The sequence below is a fragment of the Thunnus maccoyii genome, chromosome 19 (assembly GCF_910596095.1).
Source record: "Thunnus maccoyii chromosome 19, fThuMac1.1, whole genome shotgun sequence".
In the NCBI taxonomy this organism is placed as follows: Eukaryota; Metazoa; Chordata; class Actinopteri; order Scombriformes; family Scombridae; genus Thunnus; species Thunnus maccoyii.
This window is the reverse complement of record NC_056551.1, coordinates 22,880,937-22,906,543: the sequence shown is the minus strand read 5'-3', so window position 1 is coordinate 22,906,543 and position 25,607 is coordinate 22,880,937. Positions and strand designations below refer to the sequence as shown.

The 25,607-nt window shown below is 40.2% G+C and overlaps 1 protein-coding gene across 2 annotated transcripts in view; it reads right to left on the bottom strand.

Moving 5' to 3' along the window:
* Nucleotides 1-1,727: 1,727 nt before the first annotated feature.
* LOC121885597 (netrin receptor UNC5D-like) overlaps nt 1,728-25,607 on the bottom strand; it is a 180,761-nt gene continuing 156,881 nt past the window's right edge. For both annotated transcript variants that reach the window (XM_042395211.1, XM_042395212.1), the window contains exons 9-19: nt 24,806-24,991; nt 21,720-21,869; nt 20,327-20,545; nt 19,460-19,544; nt 14,353-14,524; nt 11,474-11,704; nt 8,758-8,907; nt 6,471-6,635; nt 6,026-6,204; nt 3,007-3,201; nt 1,728-1,831 (exon numbers count right to left, since the gene is read on the bottom strand). In XM_042395211.1, coding sequence (XP_042251145.1) covers nt 1,741-1,831; nt 3,007-3,201; nt 6,026-6,204; nt 6,471-6,635; nt 8,758-8,907; nt 11,474-11,704; nt 14,353-14,524; nt 19,460-19,544; nt 20,327-20,545; nt 21,720-21,869; nt 24,806-24,991 — 1,823 coding nt within the window. In that variant the 3' untranslated portion in view covers nt 1,728-1,740. The remainder of the gene's footprint in view (nt 1,832-3,006; nt 3,202-6,025; nt 6,205-6,470; nt 6,636-8,757; nt 8,908-11,473; nt 11,705-14,352; nt 14,525-19,459; nt 19,545-20,326; nt 20,546-21,719; nt 21,870-24,805; nt 24,992-25,607) is intronic.

Sequence of the window (25,607 nt, the reverse complement as noted above, 5' to 3'; positions counted from 1 at the left end):
TAGCCCAATACCTTTGCCTCAGGGGGCTTTACAATCTGTACAGCAATACAACACCCTCTGTCCTTAGACCCTCGATTAGAATAAGGAAAAACTCCCTAAAAAAACCTTTAAAAGGGAAAAGATGGAAGAAAACTATGCTAAAAGCTTGTTTAGAAGCTGTGCTAACGATACTAGCATCAAGAGTTTACATCAGATGACCTTAAGGCATGCCTTCAGTCAAGATAGTGATATAATCTTGGATTGCTTGCTCGACTGGGCCAAAATATCTAAGGGTTATATAAAGGTCTGCTACTCTGCCTCGAGATGAGCTTAAAGCATCTCTAGAGTAGAGGACATGAAAAAGATAGCGCTCTGAGGACCAAGTATTACATTTATATTACTTCAACCACGTCATACAACAATTTTAAACAGACGTTATGGAGAGGAGATTTCATTTTTTCTGACAGCTGTATCTTTTCTTTGATCACGTTCTTTAATCCTGGTTGAGCTTCAGATCAAAGTGTCCAAACACAACCATCTGTATTGGTTGTCTAACTCTGCATGTGACAAGTGAAGCGAGGCCTCCACGTGAATCTGTTTCCTCCAGGTGTAAATATATTCCAAACTTTGGCCTTTCTACACAGTGACCTTTTCGGCTGATAGTGAGGAATCAGCCCTCCCCCCCCTTATGGAGGTTTGTCCGTACTCGTGCTGTTCTTTGATCCATATACGACAAAGGCTTGCTGATAGACTAGAGGTCTACATTATTTCCAGTTTGATTATTTGGCAGTCATGGCTCACTGAAAACAGATTTTCAAGAGCACCCCAACTGTCAAATGAAATGTGGTTGGATATCTCAGAATAATTTCCATGAATACTCAAATCCACAGGATTTTGCTTTCCCACTGTAGAGCCAGCATGAGCACACTTGAATCTGCAATCCTTTGCCAGCATGAAGATGACTGCAAATTGTTGTGTAACAAGTTTTTGTACGGCTATAGAGCCGGGATAGCTGTTTCCGGTCTTTATGCTAAGCTAACCGGCTTCTTAGAAGTACTTAAAGGCACAATTTGACATTTTGGGAAATAAACTTCTCCCTTTCTTGATGAGATTTAGATGAGAAAATCGATACCACTCTTACATATTAAAGTAGTATCAATCTTTTCGTCTTGCTCTCGGCAAGAAAGGGAAAAGCTAATTTCCCAAAATGTCTAAATATGCCTTTAAGTACATCTAAGAAGGACGGGGAGCATTATTTCATTTAGTCTGGGTAACTCTGAGATGGTTAAACCCTTTTGCAGAGACAGAGCAGAGAATCCTTAGTTACTGTAGTTGACCAAGTTTGCACAGGATTCTCTATCTCTCTGTATATTCCCCGTCTTAAGCGTGCATTAACTGATCTTTTGGACGGTTTAGACATCTTAAAAATGACTTTGTAGCTTTTTGAATGGAGGGTTAGCACCAGCAACATCAGGCATGTTGGAAAGAGGCCTAATCCATATGTAAGTCTCTTTTTGGTGCAGTTCAAACAGTAAAACAATGTGATACCATCCTGTTGCAATGATCTGACATCCAAGCTGTTTTACATCTTTCTGAAAATTGGACTTTGTATGGGTCTCTGTTTCATCTCTTTGCTGAATGCATTTTTTGAATATTTACTGTGGCTGATTTCTCGACCGTACAGTATGTGGGATGCCTTTCAAGAGCTGAATTGATTAAGCAGATGAAAAGAGAGAGCCAACACAGAGTTCAACACAAAGTTCACTTTATTAAGTTTAGGGGCAGGAGGAGTAACTGAATGTGTGGATCGTCCTGATTGGGATGTCTTTGTTCAAGTGGATGCTGGCCCTGCCTGGGAAGTGAAGACAGAGGAGACGGAGTGTGAGATTTTTCTCCAAATAATGATGTCAAGGTAATAAGTTTCAAGCTGTGATCTGAAAAAAAAAGCCCCCAAAAATTCAAGAAAAATTAAGTCCCAGGGGGGGTAAGTAAGTACACACAACTCAACCAGAGTTTGTCTTGTCAGTTATCACAATCGAGACATACATTTTCCTCCAAACGAAGCAGAGGTTGATTAATAGACATTATGGGATGCAGTGCATTTCTGGCTGGATTGCCAGGTGCAGCAAACATCACTGGTGTAACTAATCCTCTGCAGACTTTGCTTTGACCATGTAGTCTGCCTGTGGGGTTGAAAATGTTCCTCAGAAGTGCAACATTAGTGCCTCAGGGGTACTGCAGTATATGTGGATGTGTGTGTCTCTTAATAGTGACTGCTATCCATGTGATCCATGCCAATTCATCTCTGTAAAAGCCTTCAGAAGTTTGTTTTTTTTTAAAGCATGTGGGCATCATCAAATTCTTTTTACATGCTAATCAGTGTGGACAATCACCGTCAGTATCTCTGGCCTGATTAGTATCAACGATATGTTCTGATATTCCTTCATTTCTGTTTTTTTCACCTAACGTTAGAGACACTATGCAGAAAAAGAAAAGCATTAGGAGATATAGAAAATGAATGACAACATAACGACATTACACTAAACACTTTGAGGGCAAGTGCCAGCATGTCCTAATCTGGGAAGGTCACAACACCCGCCTGATTGGCAGTCTGTCTAAAACATACTCCATCCCATGTTGAGAGTCCTCTTCACACAGATATCCATAATCCTTGAGTACAGGTTATCAAACCGGTCTTCAAAAGTGTCAAAAGTTGACATTTCTCAATCAAAGATGGGTGTTAGATGTCTATATCCCTTTCTAAAATGTTTCGTTGGTGCCTCTCAGTAACACAAATACTTCTCATCTCTCTCTCTCTCTCTCTCGGTCGTTGCATGATTTGCCGTCTGTCTGTACGTGCCATTTGGTTTAGCAGAGGTGTTCCTTTAGTAACAGTCCGCAACTGATTTTCCCTGCTGTCCTCTTTGCATCTCTTCCTCCACACCATACGTTAGCTAGCACACCTGATCATCAGTGTTCATGCAGTAAAGGTTCATCATGATTTGATCTGCTGTCGACCTGTCCTACCCAAGCTTAGTGAATTCTGAGTCTCGCTCTTCTTTGCTGAAGCCAAGCGTGGCCGTCCTGGGGGACTGGACCTTGCCGATTTCCTCAAGGGCACTGGCCAGAGAATCCAAATCCCCTGAGTCCTGGTGTTGAGCTTCCCACAGACTCAGAATCACTGATGATGGGCTCTCCTGGCATGCAAAGTAGCACAGGTTCCTATAGGCCAAGGAAAAGGGAATATCATTTTAGTGTGGATGACATGGCAGAGAGTAAATGCTGAGAACAAGTGAGAGTGCCAGTTAATAATGGTTCAGTAATGGAGTGATTGCTTTGGACTAACTATGATAAGATGTTTCCGTACTTCCATAAAATTGGAAGTAAGGAGACAGATAAAAAAAAGGAGAATAGGCAAAATGGAAGCAGCAGAGGCTGAGATACCTCGACTCTTATATGGGTCAAGCTCCGAAAACGTTGGATCCTACAATTCCCATGATCCAACTCACATCTCACATCTTTCATTAGATCTTCCTTCCCTCTTAAAAGCCCACTTTCATCTAGGGCTGAACAATTTTTAATTAATATCTAATTGCAATTATTTTGACTGATATTACAATTGGCGATACGATTTGCGATATCAGAGGGAATAATCATTTTTTACATCATTCTCATTTTCATTGAAAAACATATTAAAATGATTATTGTGTGATTTTTGCAGGGATCTGCACCAAACAAAGATGTTTTCTTAAGTGTAGAATATGTTGAGTGGGCGACGACATCTCTGCAGCACGACAATATTTAATTAAAAATGTTATTTGGACACACATTTTGCCTTTAACAAACATTGCACCTCCCGCAATTTGAAAATTGCAGTTGGCCATATTGTGATTTCGATAAAATTTCGATTAATTGTCCAGCCCTTCTTTCAGTTCGTAACTCTTCGTAACTTCGTAACCTTCGTAACTTTCTATTAAAAATTTTGAAATAGCCCTGTTGGCATCATCCGGAAGATATTACACAACTGTTATAATATATATAGTAGACTGAAGTTCATAAAATTGGTGGAGTGTCCCTTTAAGCAGTGTAGACTCATTATGGGTAGTAGTTTATAACACGAGTTGTCTCCTGTAATTTAGTAATTCCTGAATTTCCAGCTCATTTGTTTCTATGTAAAAGAAACAAATACTTATAGATCTGCTCCAGACACAGAAATCTAGTCTTTTTGAACAGCAATAGTTTTTTTTCCACCAAAAAGCTCAATTACCTTGTTAGAAATTCCCCCAAAAATCCAGAACAATAAGCAGATAAATATATCTGCTAGACGTAAGATGTCTCTTACTTCACTGATAAGTCCATTATCAGTGTATGTGCACTGGAGGTTTCAAGTTTCCACATAACACTTGTGTGAGCCGCATACCGGACCACGATTGGCTCCAAAACTAGTTGTGATGTCACCAAATCCTGCTCATATGTACACGTCTGTAACTCAGCTCAAGGCGAGCTCGGAGAAACTTCTCCCCCTTCAGCAGAAGATTTTAAAAACAGCCTTCTAGTGTCAAACTCTGCACATTTATCATTCTGCACAGTGAAGCTCAAACATCCAACTGAAGTAACAGTAAGCGAAATACATTTCTGAGTGGAGGCGACTTCAATAAAAATGTTTTAATTTATGGATTTTTATATAGAAATATTATCATTGCCCAAAGGAGACTGAGCAATGTTTGTACTTTAATTGGAAAATGTATTTAATAAAATCTATTGATCTGACTATTAGTCAGTCAGTAATAACCAGCAAAGATCAAGTAAATTTCTTTGTCTTAATGCCAACAATACTATGGAAACAGTCAAATGTAGTCATAGTTTATGGTGTGAACATGTGTTATTTTGTGTGAGTAAACAAGCTCCAAGCATGATTTCATTAAAACAAATGTCCTTCCTCTGCTGTTGTTATGACACCCATCCAACAGAGTGCACTGTTTCATTACAATGGGACCTTGTGAGTTTCTTTACTGCCTTTCAATCCCACTTACTCTCCTCGGCATGATGACGTTCCACCAAAACATTCAGGGAAATAATTACAACAATCAGCTTAACTAGGTAGAGACATTCCCATTACATGCTTCTTCATGTGTTTCCACTGGGTTGAAAATCCTCTCTCCCCCCCTATCCCTCAGTCACAGATGTTTGTTTTCAGACTCAGTTAAAGTGGAGTTCCTTAATCACCTAGTTTCTGTCACAGTTTGTCAGTTAACTTTTCCCCACTCACGTTTCTCCAACTAGCGAGAAAGACAGAACAGAAACAGAAAAGACGGTACTTTCTCTCTCGAACGCTCGATGGAACTGACTGCACAGATCTAAGAGTCTTCATGGCTATAAGCGTTTGATTAATGACTTCTCTTCTGAAGCACAAATAGAGATCACCCACACCGCCAAACAACTAAAATTCCTCCGCAGCCTACGCAAATACTGACCTGGCACCACCTCTGGAGACTTTAGCAAGGGGTTGGAGGATGGGGCACATGAAGAGATGCCGCTAATGAGGAGCGCTAACATGAACACATTTTCTCACCAGAGGCTGGCCTGTCAGCGGTCTGAGACCTTCCCTCAGATTTCTGCAAAACATGGCATCTTCTCCGCAGTTATTCAGACTATGCTAAAGTGCCCTTACACCCCCCTCCCCTCTCTCTCTCTCTCTATCTCTCTTTCTCTGTGCATGTGTTTCTAGATCTATAATGAAATCAGCAGTGTGGTGTGTTACTGAAGTCTGGTTGGTGATGGAAGATTAGGGCAGACACGGTGCCTAAATTCCAGATTAAAAATAGTATTCAAAGTAGGAATATAGTGGAGCGAGCAGGAGATGCAGCACTGCTGCTTTCTAGTCATTATTCTATTATTCTGTCATAACACTTGAGCAAAACATAATCACTGACTCATACGGTATATCCCGGCTTGTGTAACACATAGATGACTCAACAATAGGTGAATGTGGATGAAGTGAAGAATGGGAATGAAATAAAAGACTTCACAGATTTATAACTCATACCTGTCTATGTGGAGCTTTTGGGCTAAGAGCTGCCAGTCCTTCCCCTTGGCATTAGCGGTGTCAAAGGTGGCGCTGATTCTCTGACGGATGGACAGGGGGATTTTAAAGGCCCTTGACCCCGTCTGAGAGGTGATGGTACAGTCCGACTGAGTGAAAAAGGGAACCACTCCCTTTTCGTTCTAGTGGTAAGCGAGAAAGAAAAGAGGTGTCAGGGTGATCTTGATACTGCAGCTGAAAATCTCACTACTTCAATATGAAGACAAGGACAAGGACTGAAGACAATTTGCAATCTATACATGAAAAGCTCCCTGAGAGGCTCATTAAGCAAGCTCTTAAATCAAATCAAGAGTTATTCAGTGTAATAAAAGAACCTATTAACAAGCGGTATGACTGCCCACGCACCCGGGGCCGGAACACGTCGTCCCTCTCTAAGAGCGCCACTCACCTCCACCACAGACGTGTAGACCTGGAGTATCTGCTCCTCCCCTTTGACCTGTCGGACGCTGATCTTGCAGGAGAGCTGAGACGAGGAGTGGCTGTATCGCTCCAAAGAGAAGGCACACTGCAGGGGACGCTGGTTACTGGCCCACACCTGAGAAAAGGAGAACTCCTGCGGAGCGAGGAGAGACAGAGGGCGGACAGGGAGAACGATTAAAGGATTAGACGAGGGGAGACAACAAACTCATTAAATCCCCGCTAAAGACATTCGTTATTTGAATCCTGCTTTGCCGCCCACTTTGCTGTTTACATGATTAATTAAGACCAAATGAGTGGCCTCTTTAGCCAATCAGTGATGTTACCTAATCAAGCAGTTTACCCGTCAGAAAGGAGCAGCGAGCGTTAGAGCCCATGGGAGAGCTGGAGTCATTAGTGCATGAATTTTGTAAATTGTTTCATTATTATTATTATTTTATTTACAGCTGCCTGGGAGAAATAATGAAGTTAAACTTTATATCACTGTTTTATTACACCTTACAGTCTTAGCATGTAGATTGATAAATAATACAGACCTAAGTCCACAATATTAGCGGAAATAGTCTATGTAATGAGACAAGATTATACTCCAAAGAAGTAGAGCCCACAGGATTACATTCAGTCTTCCCAAGTCATATTTACCACATTGTTGGCTCGTTATGTCTTCGATTCCAATTTCTGATATTTTCTAATATGCCTTGAATACTGATTGGGTTGAAATATCCAGTAAAAATATATACTCCAAACTGTGTAATAACCTGTATGGTGGTGTTTTCCAATAGAAAAATTTAGATGAATCTGACTCCCAGTTATGTTTTCAGAAAATAAATCAGATATTGATATATATTGTATCAGTTGGCAGACTAGCAGTCCGAGCAGTCGTCAAGTGGAGCTGCTTTGTTAAAACTAAAAAATGCCTTATTGACAACTGTGATGAAGATGAAACTATTGAACATTTACTTTTAAAAAGCCCAAGGTCTAAAGATGTGTGTGTGTGTGTGTGTGTGTGTGTGTGTGTTTGTGTGTGTGTGTGTGTGTGTGTGTGTGGGGGGGGGGGTGGGTGGTAGGTGTTGGTTTTAATATTAATGTGATTTATATTGTGTCTTTCTAAAAAAAATGCCCAGATTGAATCATGAATTTTATTGGACAATAACATGAACTGTTGTAGTTGTCCTTCACTAAGTCACTATTAGAGGTGATGTGGTTCTTAAACAAAACAGTAAAGGAACTGAAAAGACATCAGATGTACATGTATTATTGTTGACGATGTATAATTATGATTGATGATGATGATGATTGTATTATTATTACTGTTAATGATGTATTATTATTGGATGTGTCCTTTTTACTATAATGTATGTAAATTCTCCCTTTGCAAAAAGTATATTTAAAAATGTAAACACCAATCTGTAATGTGAATATGGAAGCAGGACTGAGATGGCTTAATTTACCCGGTTTGAAAATGCACTTCTGCCAAAATATAGCAACAGAAAAAACCAAAAGTCAGAGAGTTTGTGAGTGAATGGATTCTAAAAGGACAATTTTGACTTCCATTACTAACTACTGTGTGACCCAGACAGTGGCGCTGTGAGAACAGGTCAAAAACAGTGTTTTATGGATGAATCACCCCCTCTTCAGATCCATCAGACAAGAAGATGGCTACTTGTAAAAGCCTCCTTAAGGCGAGAGTAGTGTCTGAATGAAAGTCTACAGTCATCTTCCCTGTAGGACCCTCACATTGTGGCTCTTCCCTCTCCAAGAAAACCTTGTTGGTATTCTGGAGGCAGTATGGTGGACTAATTCAGCTAATAGGATGTCACTGGTGGGATAAACATCACAGGGCAGAGCAGAACATGCAGCATGTGGACCCCGAGGAAGATAACTATGAGATGTGTGTGCGTGTGCCTGCCTGGTAGTCATAATTTATTTCGTAAGGGTGTGTGTGTGTGTGTGTGTGTGGGTGAGATAGCTAGCTTTAGTGATCTCCTGCTGTGCCCTTGCTGCTGTCCTTTGGCTTTGATGTGACCAAGTAACAAAAAGGCAAACCGGTAGAGGAGAGAGCTCTAATTGAGGAACATAGAACGTAGAGAAGATGAAGGTGCGTGGCTTCATTTGAGATCCGTGACCCTGACAAAGCAGAGCTCGGTTTAAATTAGAAATGAGACGTGAACGTGGTAAAACCTGCTCGCCGCTTTACGTTATTTTACACGACACATGACAGAAGTTCACAAAACCCACAGCTAGAAGAAACCGCCTACCTGGCAGGTGGTGAAAGGCTTGATGCTCCAGAGTAACTGTGGGACGTCCTGGATGGACACCTGGAGGCTGAGAGTGTTCCCTCTGAACAGCATCATTTTCGGCTCTTCCAGCAGCCGCCCGCCCCTGCTGCGCTCGCCCACTGCCACCTCCTGATAAGGAAAGGTGTGGGTTGTTGTTTTTTTTTTCCAGGAGTGGTGGTGGGGGTGGGGGGGGGTTAAAGAAGTAGAGAAAAGAGGTAGGTAACATGTTATATGGCTGATAAACCCAGTGTAAGGCTCGAGTTCTGGTGCAGGACGGTTATTCATGTACAACAAAATGAGTCTTTTCATTAATAATTTACAAAAGTTTATAATATACCTTCATCCTCACACAGCAAAACAGACAACTATGAGCCTAACTGTAGTGCTTTATACCAAGGTGCTTTATATGAAGGTGAAGAGTTGATTAAGTTGTTAATTAATCAACAGTTGATTGACAGAAAATTCATCTAAAACTAATTTCATAACTAATTAACCAATTTAATCATTTTTTAAGCAAAAAATGCCAAATCACCTCCTAGTTTCAGCTTCTTAATTAAGAGGATTTGCTGCTTTTCTCATGTTTTATGACATGAAACTGACTCTCTTTGGGTTTTGGGCTGTTTGTCAGACAAAATGAGCAATTCGAAGGCGTCATCTGCGGCTTCAGGAAATCACGCCGGGCATCTGTCGCTACTTTCAGACATTTTATAGACCAAATGATTATTCAGTTAATTGAGAAAATAATCAGCAAAATAATAAACTGGTTCTCCCAACACCTGATATTGAGAATTCAGCTGTTGCACATGAACCAGTTTCTGCAATGCGACCAAATCACTACAGCTTCCAAACTCATAAAAACGGGGAAAGAAATGAAATAAATAAACACAAATATGAAAATCCAAAGTAAGACAAAACCTAATTTAAAGAGACTAATGCCATTACATGCAAGGAACCTTTTAGTTATGAGTTTTATTGGGTTTTAAGTGATGCCCGTGCACCCCTTTGAGCCTTGATTTAATATCTGCTCAGTGCCTCTTGCACATTTAGAGGAATGTTGTGACCGTGATGTAAAAAAAAAAAAATCAAACTCTGAATAAAAATAAAAGCAGGGCGGTGCACTGTGTATCTTTAAGCTTTCAAAGCATCCCGTGCAACTGGCCTTAAAAGTTAAAAAAGCTCGATTGCGGCTCCCAAGAGTCACTGCTGCTCAGAACACATAAACAGACACAAAATGGATCAAACTGACAGACTACACGAGTGACAAACTGACACTGAAAAAATCAGATAAAGAGAGCAGCCCAAACTGTTTGTCCGACATATTGGTCGTACACAAAGAGAAGACATAAACAGAGACAAAAATCAAAACAAATTATGCAAGTCTTTTGTCAATATTATACTTTGCGGCTTCCTGTCTTGTGGTATTGTATTTTTTTTCCCAGCTCTATGGAGAACAATAATATCTGTGTGCATGTTTTGCCGTGTATGTGAATGTTTGTGTTTACATTTCCTGTATATGAGGGGACGCAAGGGGAGGGGCGGGTGTGAGCCCTGCATGCACGGTGGGTGCTCACCCTTTCACTCGCACAGCACAGAGAGAAGGGAAATGCGAACCGTGCAGGGCTGTCGTGAACCTGATCAATTCCTGCTTCAAGCTCACAGGGGAAATTAATTGTCGTATGAAGCGCAAACAAAAGCCAAACAAAAAAAGAGAACAAATGAACAAATAACCACGTTTGACTGATGGAGAGGTGGAGTGAATTGGCTCTTGGCACCAACATCCAATTTCTCTTTGTTCACATTCTAGTTCTTGAATGAAGCCAAAAGTGAAGCAGGACTAATGGCAATGCAACAGTGGCTGTACAGGACAACTATCAGCACTACTTCAGAAAAAAACTATATGTCTATAATTAAGACAGGAAATAAATTACTCCTGTAAAAAGTTGTTTGTTTTTTTTCTTCTTTTTGGCTGTGTTTATATGTTTGAGTCAGCCCACGCTGCAAGGAGAAGGGGCGAAAACTTTTTCACAAAGCACCACTCAAGAGTACAATGATGAACTAGTGCTGCATCTGAGAATGTGTCTCATTTTAACGTGTTCAAGTGCTCGTCACATGGAATGCAATGCTGAAACACATTTAATTAACAGAGAACAAATTAAATTCCGCAAAGAAAGGGCAGGGAAGCAACCTTGGAGCATCTGTTGTCTTTGTAATTAAAAGTCCCTCTTTGTCTCCTAGTCATCAAGCATCTCCCAGTGGCAATGTTACTGAACAGGCAGATTCTCAGTGGAGTACAGACACTCAGGCATCAATTCTTCCAGGAAAAACTAGCTGCCACACAGACCGAACCTTGCAATTTATTTATTTTTAAATCATATATTTATGCCATATTGTGTGCTAAAACTGTTGGAAATACTGGGCATCGCTTGGGATCAGTCCAGACTGAAATATCTCAACATGTATTGGACTGCTGTGAAAGTTTATACAGAGATTCATGGTTCCCAGATGGTCTACCTTAATGACATTTGACCTTTCCTCTACCATCACCATGAGGTTCATATTTGTGTTTTTGAGGGAAATGTCACAACAATTATTGGATGGATTGCATCATCATCAGGTCAGTATTTTAATTTGTCCAACACTTGACATTCCTGACGTTCCCATCAGCCTCAGCTTTACTTTATACTCTCCTTCATACCTGAAATGCATGGGGCGTGTCGTCCACACAGTAAACCCTGAGGGTGAAGCCCAGAGAGTTGCTGGTGTCCGGACTACCAAACACAGCCAGCCTCAGCCGCTTGGCAGCCTCCTGCGTCAGTGGCTCCCCAACCAGGGCGTAGTGACCCGGATGCTCCAACAGAACGTGGCACCTCTGGGCCTCCAGCAGGCAGTAGCAGGATGTGCTCTCCTCATCCACAGACATCACTTCCTTTAGAGGGGAGGATACATCAAGAGAGACCATATTTAGTTTTGATGCATTAAACACATATTCTGACAGTTAACAGTTCATTTTAAGGCCTTGCAAGTTAATTCTGAGAATATCTCAATATTGGAATTCTGTCTCGTTGAAGGTTTTTGACTTTTGGTTTCGAGGATTAAGCAGCGAGCTATACACAGCTGAGCTGACTGCATTGATTCATGATTAATATATTTCACTTACTGCCAAGAAGTTGTTTGCGGGGGGGAGAAAGAGGCTTTAACAGAACCATCAAACTGAAAGCTGACCACCATTAAGCTTGTGATATGTGAGTAAGGCAACGCTTTGCGATCATTAATCATGCGAGATATATTACCGCATCTATTATCTATTATTGCCTGACTGTAGAAAAATAGGCAAAAAAAGAGACATTTAAATGGTCATGCAGTTAGTTAACAAGCCATGAGAGGCATGGATCCAGCATTTTATAGTTAAAAAGTGACTCTATTATTGTTTAGGATATTATTAAGACACTTCACAGACAATAAACTGGAACCTTTGCCTCATAAACAGACTCAGATAGGATCAGGAAGTGTGCAAAGCTGAACGAGGGCCAAATGAATAATGACACATCTCACTAAACAGATGGGGATATAGTAACACTGACAAAACGGATTAGCGGGGTGCAGTTGTATCCGATGGCCAATTGCTCCTCATCTTGTGCTCAATCCTCCCTAAATCACCTTTGAAACATAACTGTGACCCACAGGTCCCCTCTGCATATGGCCTGGAAAAAGCATACAAAGCAATGCAGAGTAATTTAGTGGCCCACAGCTTCCTAAACCTGCCCCATTAGCACTGCAGCAGACATGAAAGATCTCCATGACATAGCTCATCCCCGCCAGGCAGCCAGGGAGAAATGATGGAGTCAAACTCTAGCGGTACAAAAGTGCAAGCTTTAATGGGAATGGCAGTGAGAAGCAGACGGAGCGAGAGAGAGGAGGGGAGAGAGAGAAGGAAAGAGAGGAAGAGAGACCTCCATCTCCCTTTATATCACTAATTTCAGAGATTAGGGTTTGAGTAAGCATCCTTCCTGAGATAAAGGGCTCATTATTTCACAGCGACAGACTGAGACGGGTCACGGCGTCACATTTTCTTGAGGAACATTTTCTCTTTTTCTGAACACGTCTGCATCTTTCCGTCTGTCTATTCCTTCTCTGCTGACTCCGTCGTCTCCTTTCCTGTCCTTTCCGATGGAATATAGCTCCCACCAGTGATGGGTCTTTTGATAGCTCCCTTTTGTGTAACACGTCTGCTGGCAAATTACATCTGTGTAAATGTCACACAGAGTGAAAGGACCCGGCTGGGAGAAAGCCACAGGCCCTCTTAGGTCACGCAAGCTCACTGGCTCCGGGGTCACTCCGCCTCGATGAGGTCCCCAAAGCTTTTTGATGAGGTTAGTTAAACATTAAAAGAGCATCTTAGATACTCTGCCGAGAAGGAACACGAAAATGGATAGAGGGTGTTTGGATTGGAGTCAGATGTCTGAACAAGTCTCCGTGAGACTGTGAAGTAGCTCTACAGGGCAGAGTTGAAGGACTTTTCCGAGGTGTTATTTTACTGAAAGCTGGATGTGAGAAAAAAAAAATCTCAACAGCAGCAGAGATAGCACTATACTGCATTTAGAGCAATAAAGTACTAAATCTTTAAAAAAGCACACTTGCCAGTTTAGACCTTTTACCAGTTTTTATTAAAATCTGTCGGTGTGTCTGCAAATTTGATTTTCATTTTCAATATAGCTAAAAGCTAGTTGAAGAACATCATTTTTTAAACTAGAACCATCTTCTGTTAAACCTTTTTATGAGAAGCTTTTATAGATGAATTGCCATTGTCTCTATGTTTTAGTCATTATATTGTATGTCACTATATTTGATCTCTGTTTAAAACACTAACCGTTGGAAGATAATAGTGATTTCTTGCTTTTTTTCTTTTTATACCGAAGAGATTTCCAACGGTTTTCTAACAAAGATAAAAAATAAATAATAAAGTTAAAGTAGCTAAATTTAGTTGGTGAACAGTATTTTCTGGGACCCACATTAATCCCAAGTTAGTGTTTAAATATTCATCTCACTGGCAGTCATAGTCAAAGTCACAGTTTAATAATTATTTTCAAGAATAATTGAGATGATACATATTCCCTTATGCATATATCTAGAATTCTTAAATAGTTGTGGTTTAATTCTATGTGCAGCTGCAATGCAGACTTCACAGATATGTGAAAGAGTAATGCTTTAAAATACCATTATCATTAAACTGGAAAAGACTATTGACTATTTCAATGACTAATAGTCGCAATTTGCATTTGGTCTGACATTTCTTTTGGATGTATGACAGCATGAGGTAGAGCTTGAAAGGCTGAATTTGATACAGAATGACGAATCTGAGCCGGCAACCCTGAAATCGGCTTCGTGCTTGCATGACTACACTGCGGGATGAAAATTTTCATCAAAGTAAGTCATAGCAGTTTATCAGATTGTATTGATATTCTGGCCGAATGGTGAAAGTTGTGTGTTTGCACTTTTTAACATTCTGCACCGACGTTTGGACCTGAAAATCTCAACCTGATAGCTGAGGCTGAAGTTTAATAAGAAATTACTCACCTCCCATTTGTTGTCCTGCATTTGCCTCTTTAGTCGGATGGTCCAATTATCGGCTGCAACCTCAGCACAATGGGCTATGGTCATGGCTATGGGACAGGACAGGTCAAGGCCTGGTGGGCCATACATGACCGCAGGGCTCAGAAAGATCTCTGGTCCGTCCTCGGACAAAGTACTGCACACACAAAGGAAAAAAGGAACACAAGTAGAATCAGAATCAGGTTTATTGCCAAGTAGGTTTGCACGATCAATTTGCTTTGGTGTTGTGGTGCATAACAATCAAAATATACAAGGTAAGAGTAAAATACCACAGCACATTTTAAAACGACATATCTCATGATATCACAAACATACTGTATATGATAAAATTAAGTCGAATTTCCTCTCTCTGTACACCAAAACAGCAAAAAAACCCCAAAAAACACCCACTGGGGTTTAAGACAGTATGAAATGACAACAAGTATCTCACTACTTATGAATTGCTTCTTAAACAAACACTCAGATAGCAGAGTGTGACCCTTGCCTATGAACAAAGTAAACTCAAATCCTTGGACACTCATAATGAATCAATCCCTGACTAGCTGACACGCAGACACACAGATAGAGGAAGATTAAAGCACCAAGACTAATGGACAGTGGGGCTGGGGAGGACAGGCTTTAGCACACAGCGTGTAAGCTTTGTGGGTCGATGGAGCTTATGAAGCCTGCTCTGGCCAGCCCGGTGACAGATTAGCTGGGCCAAGCTGCTCTTGGCCAGGGGCCCAATCTTGGCTGGAAGCCCTGAAGACTGAGAGAAATCGATGGGACCACCATCAGTCATGCAGCTGGCCCGGCTGGACACCTCACATACACGGGACACGATATTGGTGCTGTTGTCACTGGAGCAGCATGGATATTTCTCAACATCATTAATATAACTGCAGTGGAGACAAACCCTGACGTGTAGGCACGGATGCATTGCAGAAGTGTAACGTGAGAGTGCACCCACACATATAAGTATGCACACGTAAGCACAAACATAGTGAGAATGAGACAACGAACGTATGATTTTTATAGGTTGCACTTGACATGAACTGTACACAAACAGCAGTATACAGGCGCTGTGCCACCTGGCTCCATATATATATAACTGTGTCCCAATTCCATACTATGCTCTAATTCTAAGCTGTTTTTAGTATGTAGTTTGTTCACACTCAAAATTAGGTTTTCTCAACCTGTGTGCATATTAAACACTTGATTTTTGAGTGTATTGTTGATGGACACTGTTGAACCACAGTGTGAGACTGGATTGCTCCAAGAACATCTCAGGAGACGAACAAAAAAACTTTAGAGCTGCAATGATCAGTCGATTAAACCATAAGTTGCCATCAATTTAATGTATCGCCAATTATTTTGATGATGATGATATTTAATGATGATGATTAATTGCTTTGAGTCATTAAAAAAAAGAAAAAGTCCAAACTCTCTGATTCCAGCACCTCAAATATGAATATTTTATGATAGTAAACTGAATATCTTTGGGTCTTTATCTACAGATGAATCAATAATGAAAATAATCGTTAGTTGCAGCTCTAAAAAGTGTATTAATTGTTAAAGAGGAACCTGACTGTCAGTGGCATTGCAAAGATGTACTTGACTGTTCTCTATCAGCATTGCATTATTTCCTGTTAGTGTAAATGTGAAAGTACATTGCTTCCTTGTATACCGACTGCCAAAACAGTATACTGTTAAGGCTGCAAATGACAATTATTTTCCCAATTAATCGATTAGTCTATGACAAAATAATGGAAAATGATGTATTCATATGTCTTGTTTTGTCTGACCAGGAGTCCAAAACCCAAAGATATTCAGTTTGCAATAATATAAAGCAGAGAAAAGCAGCAAATGCTCATATTTGAGAAGCTGGAACAAGTAAATGTTTGGCATTTTTACTTGAAAAACAACTGAAACAATGAATCATTTCAAGTGAAAATGACTGAAACAATGAGTTGATTATCTAACATCGTTCTGAATTAATTTTCTTTTGACCAACTTATTTATTAATCGACTAATTGTTTTTGCTTTATATGACAATTAGAATAAAGTACATACAGTGTATACTAGTAGTATGTTGCATGGAATTGGGAGACAGCTACTGTTCATCAAAATACTTTTCTATTTAACTCTAACTTAAAACAATAAGGAACTGCAGCTATTTCTATAATATTGAAGTCAATAAACAGCAGCTATACTAATGCAGGACAGTTTCCATCCCTGAAATGATTACCTGTAAGACCTGCAAGATGCATGAGGATTGTTTTATGAATAAGACCGTGGCGGGAAGGTGAGAGTCGATGTGTCAGTTCCCACATTTGCAATGTGTAGTTGAGGATGTTTGATTCCTGTTATATTAACAGTTTCTGGTGCCGAGTGCTGTGTGAAACTTTATTCTTCATTATATTGTTACCAATCAACACTAAAAAATTAAAAGAGGTTATGATCCGCTGTCTAAAAATAAAATCACACATCCAGACAGAACTGTGGCCCTGCAGCTGCACTTTTGTGCTAATCAGCCCCAGGCTCAGAGGAAACCAAGGTTACCTGCTGCTGAGACTATGGTAATTAGCCAGATTGCCTGTGAGCAAAGATTAAAGATAGTTATTTAGCATCTCAGATTGTGGTTATGAGAACAAAGAAATATCACTCCAGGATGGTGGTTAAAGTGTAGATAGTGGATTGGGGTTATTAGTTAAGTCATGTTTCATATGTGCAGCACATATAACATGCCTGCATTTCACTTTTTTCACACAATAGCATGCAGCACATTCACAGCTTTGTTGCTCAGACTACAATTAGAAATTTCATGTCTGTCTCTCAAGCTTTCACAGCAGCGTGGAGTCAGAGTTTAGCACAATTACACACAAAAAACTAAGCTGTAGAGCTGGAATTATATAACTGAATTAACATTTTACTTAAATCTACCCTAATCAATATTTCTATATGAATAATGGATCTGACTATGTGTAATGTGAAAGGAGTCAATCGCAGGCATAAACCGACAGATTTTGCAGTTCTCTTCAACTCTACAGAACATTTTAACATCATTCATTCAGCTCACTGTTTTGGTTTAATGGTTTTGATTCACTGTCATCGCTCTTATTAGTGTTCTTTTCAGCATTAGCAGACAGCTGTTTTCAGTGACAAAGCCACTGTATGCTACCTGCACTGCACCGAACAGTAGACAGACAGACAGGCAGCAGATATTTCCCTCAGGAGTTGGTGGAGATGAACACAGATAAATGAAGAGTGAACATCTGAGTTAAATTCATCAGGTATCCAGAAACACAAAAATAATGCTAACATTGTTCTGTGTCTGCTGGATGTGTTTATGTTAGCCACAACAACTTCAAAAGGTAATAATATGTCATTTGTGCTGTGCTGTTGCAAAACGGCAAAAAAATCAGTTACGGCAGAGTTCAAGAGGCTTATTAAAGTATTAGTATTAAATAAAGTCAACTCAGTTAATACTAAAAAGACAGTCCAGATAATATGAATCCTAAAACAACCACTGTTAATCCAAATATTAAAGGAAGCATAGTCTGAGGCGGGTATGATTGATACTACAAAGGAATTTGCAGAGTATGCTCAAAAAACGAGGATGATATAGCTCAACTCGTCCACTCAAACTTGTGTGAGTCACCTCATATCAGGCGTATTCCGTCATGCGCTATCATTCTGTCCTTGGACTACAATATCCACCGCCCCCTACTGAGCCGGAGAGGATCACACACAAAACAACGCCATAAAAACCCAGAGGACGAGCGGAAGCTCTTGTGAACACCTGAAACTGAGCCAGAGCTGATCGATTCTTATTCTTTGCAGAGGAAAGCGTCGTCTTATGTAGATGGCCGAGGTTTGAATGGGAAGAAAGGATCCAATTTCTCCCCTGGACTCTGCAGCTGTCAGAAGATAGGGTTTGACTGACAGCCCAGTGGTGCACGGCTCCTGCAGCTTCTTAAATGACAGCCAGAGAAGTAAACAGCATCAGGCTTATCAGAGCAAAGCAGGAGCCTGGAGGGCAGCAGCTTGGCTGAACTGGGGAGACTCTGGGCAGGGGAGTGTGCAACCAGCCCACTAACTGTGCTCCGAGCCACAGCCTATATATGACCTTTGATCTGTATCTTTAACCCAGATGACCCTGGGCAATTAATGGGTGGGGGCGGGAGGTGAGGTGAGATGACAGCTGAATTTCAGATCGCACCGAATGTCACGATCCTCGCTCGGATGTAGAAATTGAATTTCATTGAGAAGCACAGGCTGTTAGCTGTGTTGTTAGGGTGATATCTCGCTAGCGAGGTTTCACACAGACATGCTGACACGTTGATACTGTCTGCTTTAAATCAAGAACATGTCCGAAAACTGACTTTGAGTTGTCAGACAGCTTTTGAGGCTGTTGCAAAGAAGCCAAATGTATTAGGCACCATTTCAAACGGCTCTTATCTACCCTGCCATTTTCTCCTTGAGTAATAGCTTTGTGTAAATCTCAACGGAAAACTTACAGAAATAAGGCTCCTGCTGGCAAGGAATAGTCATCTTAAGTTTGTAGCATATCACGTTCCATCGAACCAAAAACCAGATCGATATCACCTATCATCATGGCTTCACAAAGTTCACAATATTCACCACTCTAACCAGTCATGATTGAAAAAGATATTGTCACAGCTATGTCTACAAACACAAAACAGGCTATCAGAGCCATGGAGTGTATCTTTCTCTGCTGAGACAGTTGCTTAAGGCAGTAATGCAATCTGTCTGCAGCTGCCAATGTATTTGTGACACATTATGTCCTCCCCTGTAGAGTCGGCAAGATGAGCAAGGACCCCATGCTGGCTGGGAATATGTCTGTATCCGTATGTGTGTATGCATGCGTACAGTACATGTGACAGTACATGTGTATTCTCTGTATGGGAGGGTCCGTCTATATCTGTGCATGTTTGCGATGTATGTTTGGCAAAGAGAGGAGGAGACGCTATGGCAGGATGAGAGACGAGGGATGCGGTGCGATGGGTTGAAAGATTAAAAGAGAGCAGCCTTAGAAGCAGACTGCTCTGCCTCAGTAAGAGTCCCTCACCTGCTGTCCTCCTGGTTGATGATCATGTACATTTCCCAGGTAGTGTCTTCTGCGATCCCCCCATGAGGCACCAACAGACTGATACCTGCAGAGAAGGAGGTATGCAAAAACTGATCAACACATAGCCAGCAATTCACACATATGACACACACACCTGCTCGACTGTCAGGTCTCTTAACCGAAGGTGACTGCCGGAGAGGTGACGGCCCCAGAAAAAGGTGACAGAGGCAAGTCCCCGAGGCCTTGTGAATCAATGCTGCCGGCGGTCTCTTTGTCACAAACATACACAGAGACTGTCTGTCTTAGACACATACACACACAACACGTTACTGTATGATAAACAATTACTGCCAATCTACGCTGCAGTAGATAAAGCCCCTCAAGGGACAGGATGATGAATGTAGGCCATGAGAAAGAGTTGCCTGAATAATACGATAGGCTGAGCTTCGCAGGTTTACATTACATACACTCATAGATGTTTTTTTCATAATGTAAGTTAAAGTAATTCGTTATGTTTTAATTTATCTGGTGAAATGTCAAAAAGTGTGTATTCACTAATGCTCTTCACACTCTGCGAAATGTTTGGGTTGGTTAAAAATGCCAATGCTGTCTAACTTCATCACTTCAGTAAATAATATAGTCATGTTCATGTTACTTGGAAGGATCGATGACATTTTCACGGCAGACCAACAATGACAAGGTCAGACATTTTCAAAATGCACCACTTGATGCTCTGTATAATGTTAGTTAGTATAGTGTGTATAATGTAACCTACAGATTTCAGCTTCTGTGTGATGTTTTGTTATAGTCTTAAAAGAATTTCACCTTTGAACATATCAAATGGTAATTACTCCACAGAGGACTCACCTGTGTTAGGTACCACCAGCCTTCCTCCTGCATGGCCAAACACCGCAGTAGCTTTGTGGAGAGGCCTGCTAGGAGTCAGTGTGACTTGTGGAGTGAAAAGATTCTTTTCCCTTCTGCCAAGCGTTGTCCCCACTGCAACCCCTCTGAAGTCTGGAGCCAATCCTCTTGGAAATGTCTGAGGGTGGGACATGACGTGGTACTCTGCCCTTTCTGCCACCCCTACAGATACATTGAAGGAACTGTGATTTTGTTGCACTTCAACAAACTCAGCTCATAAATATGAATAAAATGAATAAATAAGACCGAGAGAAACGTTGACAGGAATATGGCAGCATTGTAAACTCAGTCTTTCAACTCCTGTAGCTCTTTTGAATATACCTCTAAAAATGACATATGGTCACTATGAGAGACACAATGATGTTGCTGTAGCCAAAAGTTTCCCAACCGACAAATCACTCTCCAACTGACAATTTTCTTAGCTTAGCAACCAAAATAGGTCCACACGGCTAGACATTGTGAAGCAGCGTGCATGTGGCCATAATAAGAGTGATAATCTGCACTTAAAAAGGTTTGGAGGATGGCATCTTTTTTTTTTTAGCCTTTTTAAAACCAAATACAAAAGTAGATGTATAAGAAATGGATTAAACTGTGTGTTTATCTGCTCTAATGCTGACTGCAAATGTTAGCTTGTCTGGCTAACTAGCTTACTACCTACAGTAGCAACTGAGCATTACTTTCAAGGCCAAAGAGCATATCTCAATATCATTAACTAACTCCATTACTTTGTATTTATTTGTGGAGGTTTGCACTCCAACAACTCCATTCTTTTATACTATAGGACTAACTAAATTATGTTTCTATTTCTTTTACATGATTCATCAACTGGTGAAGATGCTGACTTTTTGCTAGGAACACTTAGCTTTAGCCTCAGTATTTTAGCACAATGTCACGTAACCATTAAGTGCATATTTAAGACTCCTTTTACAGAATTCTCATTTTAAAACAAATGAGCTGGAAACATTAAAAAGTAAGCAGGAGCAGCAGTGTTTTCAACAGCTTAACGGAGCTAATATTATCTTAATTAGCTAGCTAGGTATAAACGATAAAATCTGCCAGCTGCAGTTGTCATTTTGTTGTCAACTAGAAATGAGAAACCTGCTTTTGTCTACCTCTGTATGAAACTGAGAACTCATTGTTCCAAAAAAGTACTGCAAATTGACAAGCGTAGAAACTGTAAGTTAGATGGACTAACGGATGTCAGTTAATTTTTTTCTGTATGTGAAAAACAGGTTCAAGGCAGGCTAGATTTATCTTTTTGTCTACTCTGTAATTCTTGCCTCTCCAAAAGTAGTTGCCACAGTCTTAGGCTTTCAAAACAGTTCTATTTTCTGACCTTTGACCTTGAGATCAGGCAACGGGTCAAGGAGTGAGCGCTCTGCCATCAGCTCCTTGTCAATGGAGTCCTGAAAACACATGGGGCTGGTGTAGGTACGCGACACTGTCAGATCAGGTTGCATGGACGAATTAATAAGCAGGGGGTTTGCTGAAAAACATACAGATAAAAAAAGCAAATTACTGTCAGCAATTAGACATCTTTAAACAACAATTACAGTTACAGTGCCAATTTAAACTGCAAACTGTCAACAACAATAAAAACCTAAAGGGTATGTCATGACAGCTGTTTTTTACTTTAATATCATCACCATGGAAACAAGACAGGCGTATACCTTACTGTAACAAATGGCAAATGACGACAGCTGGGATGTAGTAATTTAATTTGATGTTATAATTTGATGTCAGTGATTTAATAGGATGTCATAGTGGTTTAAAAAAAAATGCCGTGACCATAACTTGACATGTTGTCATTGAATTAAAATACAGAGTTCTTCACGGAGTTTATTGTGTGAATATTTACATTTTTCTTTATGTTGTGTGGTGGGTGTTGCTGTAGTTACAGCTAATGATGCATGTTTGTATGCTGTATTAGAATTAAAATACAGAGTCACAGTACCTTATGAATCAATCAAGAAACACAGAAAAGTTTCCTCTCTTTTCTGGGTTTATCATAGAAATACGTTTATTATAAGGTGAAAAATATTTTGTGATTAATGACTCATCGACAGCTCTTTCAGCAAGCATGAAATGACGGTGGAAGACACGGCTAAGTAAACAGCGTGGTTTCTCTTAATGAACAAAGAAATACAGATTGCCAATTTATTTTGTTTGGAATTAGGTGAGCTGTTGTCACAGTGACTCATGACCAGTGACGAGATTGCAAAAAAAGAATTGTTGAAATGATTACTGCCTAACTACTGTAGCAGTGTGTAGCAAAATGAAACACATAAGGGGGTGGTTGGGGGGGGGGGGACATGTCTGATTTTGTGGAGTTTTTTGGCTGTTTAGCCCCTCTATCAAGTGGAGCAGGGACCAAGATTAAAGCTCTCCCTGCCTCCTGCTGTGTTATCAAAATTAACGTTATGATGCCCTGCTGAGAGCTGTTGCTGTGGCGACCCATAATGCCAGCCTTGTAAAAATATGCCTCAATCTGTGGGGCAAAGAACACCTCACTTCTGAGCTCTGATGTTTTTGTGTTTGGAGACACAGAACCACAAATACTCCATTCGGGGGCTGAGTGAAAAAAAAAAAAAACGCTGATAAATTACATTTTTAATTTTGGAGTTATGAATAATTAATTGAAGCTTTGTTGCATGAAAGATAATACCAAAACACCCTATAATGCCACAAACTGACACACAACTCCACTGAGACACAATTTGCTCCAAAATTTTGCTTAAGTTATGGTACTAGTAAAGAAAATCTAAGTAATAATTGATAAGTGTTTCATAGTAAATTGGTTTACAACACGAAATGTGCTTGTAACCATAAGTTTTCAGTGAACGTTTATTGCTTGGGGCATACTGATGTTAGCAATAAAGCATTAATGCATGGTGTGCTTTATGGATCAGGTTTTATACTGTACGTTATTGGACACTTAGTGCAGAGACAGCAGGACTCTCAGAAGGCTCAAGTAAACAAACTAAAAAATTAAATACAGTCAATTTGGCCTCTAAGGACTTTTAATAATTGATGTAGTTATATCAGAATACAAAGAAACATGTGCATAATTCATATATACAAATAAATACATATTAATAAAAAAACTTTAAGGTTTGCTTGCATGTTCTGTAGTTTAAGTTAAATACAAGGACATTCATTCTCCTCCATACGGGTGATGTCTAGTGCTGCATTTAGGTACCTGAGAGTGTGTGTTGTATCTTTGTACATAGACAAGCAGCAAAATTAGACCTGTGTCTGGTCTCCCTTCTTCATTTGTGTAAATGTCTTATGTTTGAAGGAGAATGTTACTGTTATTGGAGTTGATGCAATCTCACTGTATTAGCAAGCAAAACTAAAGACTTTATTTGGTAGGGTTTATTATTCTCTAGGGTGTTTTTTTTGGGGGTAATATGATTACAATTGCTGTCATAAATCTACATTTTAATTTATGCACTTATAAGATATACCAACACACCAAATAAACAAACATACATATATGTATAGCTTCAGCAAAGACACTTGATGCTCTATCTATCTATAAAATGCGATCCTGATGGGATTTTCAGTCTGCGTAGGACAGCTCTTCTCGTACTCATGTCTGTTTGGTAATTTTGTGAATCCAAATTAACCCACTTGTGCCAAGGTGGGTGTAGTGTCGCAGCTGAAGTTGTATTTATGTAAAGTAGGTGGCAAAGTACAATTGGTGGTGGCTGTTTTTAACAATCTCTTATTACAAAGTCAAGTGCAAAGAACATTTTGTGCCTAGTTTTGCCTCTTAGATATTTTAATATAGATTTAATTCAGATTATCTCTAATCTAATGCTAATTTAAATGCACATCAAAACACATTTTTAATTGAATAAAGGCAGAGTTTGTGCTGGCTTCTGATTAAGATTTAATTTTAATCAAAATTGTCATCCACAACTGTTTGATCTACATACTTACATGAGGTCCTTCTCTTTTTGTGGATTTAATACCTGTGGCTACCATAAAGCTGCAGGAATGATAGGTGCATTTAATCTCCATTCTGATTTATGGGATGTGCTGGGTCTAATTATGTAAAAGTCAAACAGCGTGCATATCTTAATTAATAAGTTAAATCATTCAACATGGCAATAGTCTCTTAAAAATTAACCACACAACTTACTTTTTAATGCACCACACTGGAGATCTATTCAACATATTCCAAATGTATACAGTCAAATATGGGAGGATGCTCCATCAATGATTAGTACAGGAAGTATTACAACTAGTGGGCCATTTTTCCTGAAGATCTGAACACAGAATGAATCTACCCTCTGTGATTGAAACCACTACAAGTATTATGAAATTACTCTTTCATCCCTTTTGCTCTGTCACATATGCTGCATTTGAGTGAAAATCTGATTTGTAAGACATGTAGTGAGTGAGTCAGTGGCTCACCTTGGCGGGAGGTCTTGAAACTGAAGGACTGAAAGCCCCCGGTGAGGGCCGAGGAGTCGATGACATCAACGCCGTACTCACTCTGACTCCTCCGGTAAAGAGTGACAGCAACGATCAGCAGCACCACCGTCACCACCCCCGCAGCAAGGCCCGAATACAAGGCCACATCACTGCTGTTCTCCACACCTTGGAAAGTAAGAGTGAGTAAGAGAGATGAGAATCTTTTTGAATGACTTTTTCGCTTTCGTGTTCTAAGTCTACCACGCTTAATTAGGGAGCTAGGAGACATTTTCTCCCGAAATAAACTGAAAAATCTGTGTTGCTAAGGAATATCAGCTGAGTTGAAGTTGTGAAAGACTTTTATAGGAGGCAAGTCTACCTTTTTTTCTGTTTTCTATTGCTTGTCTGCCCTGCCTCCTGATGCACAGCTTCGTTGTTCCATCCTGGAGTGTTAAAGCTACTAATGAGGAACCTCGGAAGGAAGGCGATTATAATCAACCCAGCACCTGACTGTCATTTCAAACACTACTTGGCTCTGGTGTTGGAGGCACTCTACGTTCCACTGGGATAATGTGACAACACCAATTCATTAAATTAGCTCATCGGCAATGATTATGCTATATCTGGTCCCACCAGTACCGCGGCGTCCAACTCCACAAAGAAAAAGAATGAGTGGGAAATAAAGTGCCTGCTAGCTTGTTCTTGAAAGATAATGAGATCTGCGCTGAAAAAGGACATGCTGAGAAATCCTCTAAGTAGCCTAAAGCTCAAACGAGGAGAAACTGACAAAATATGCAAAGCG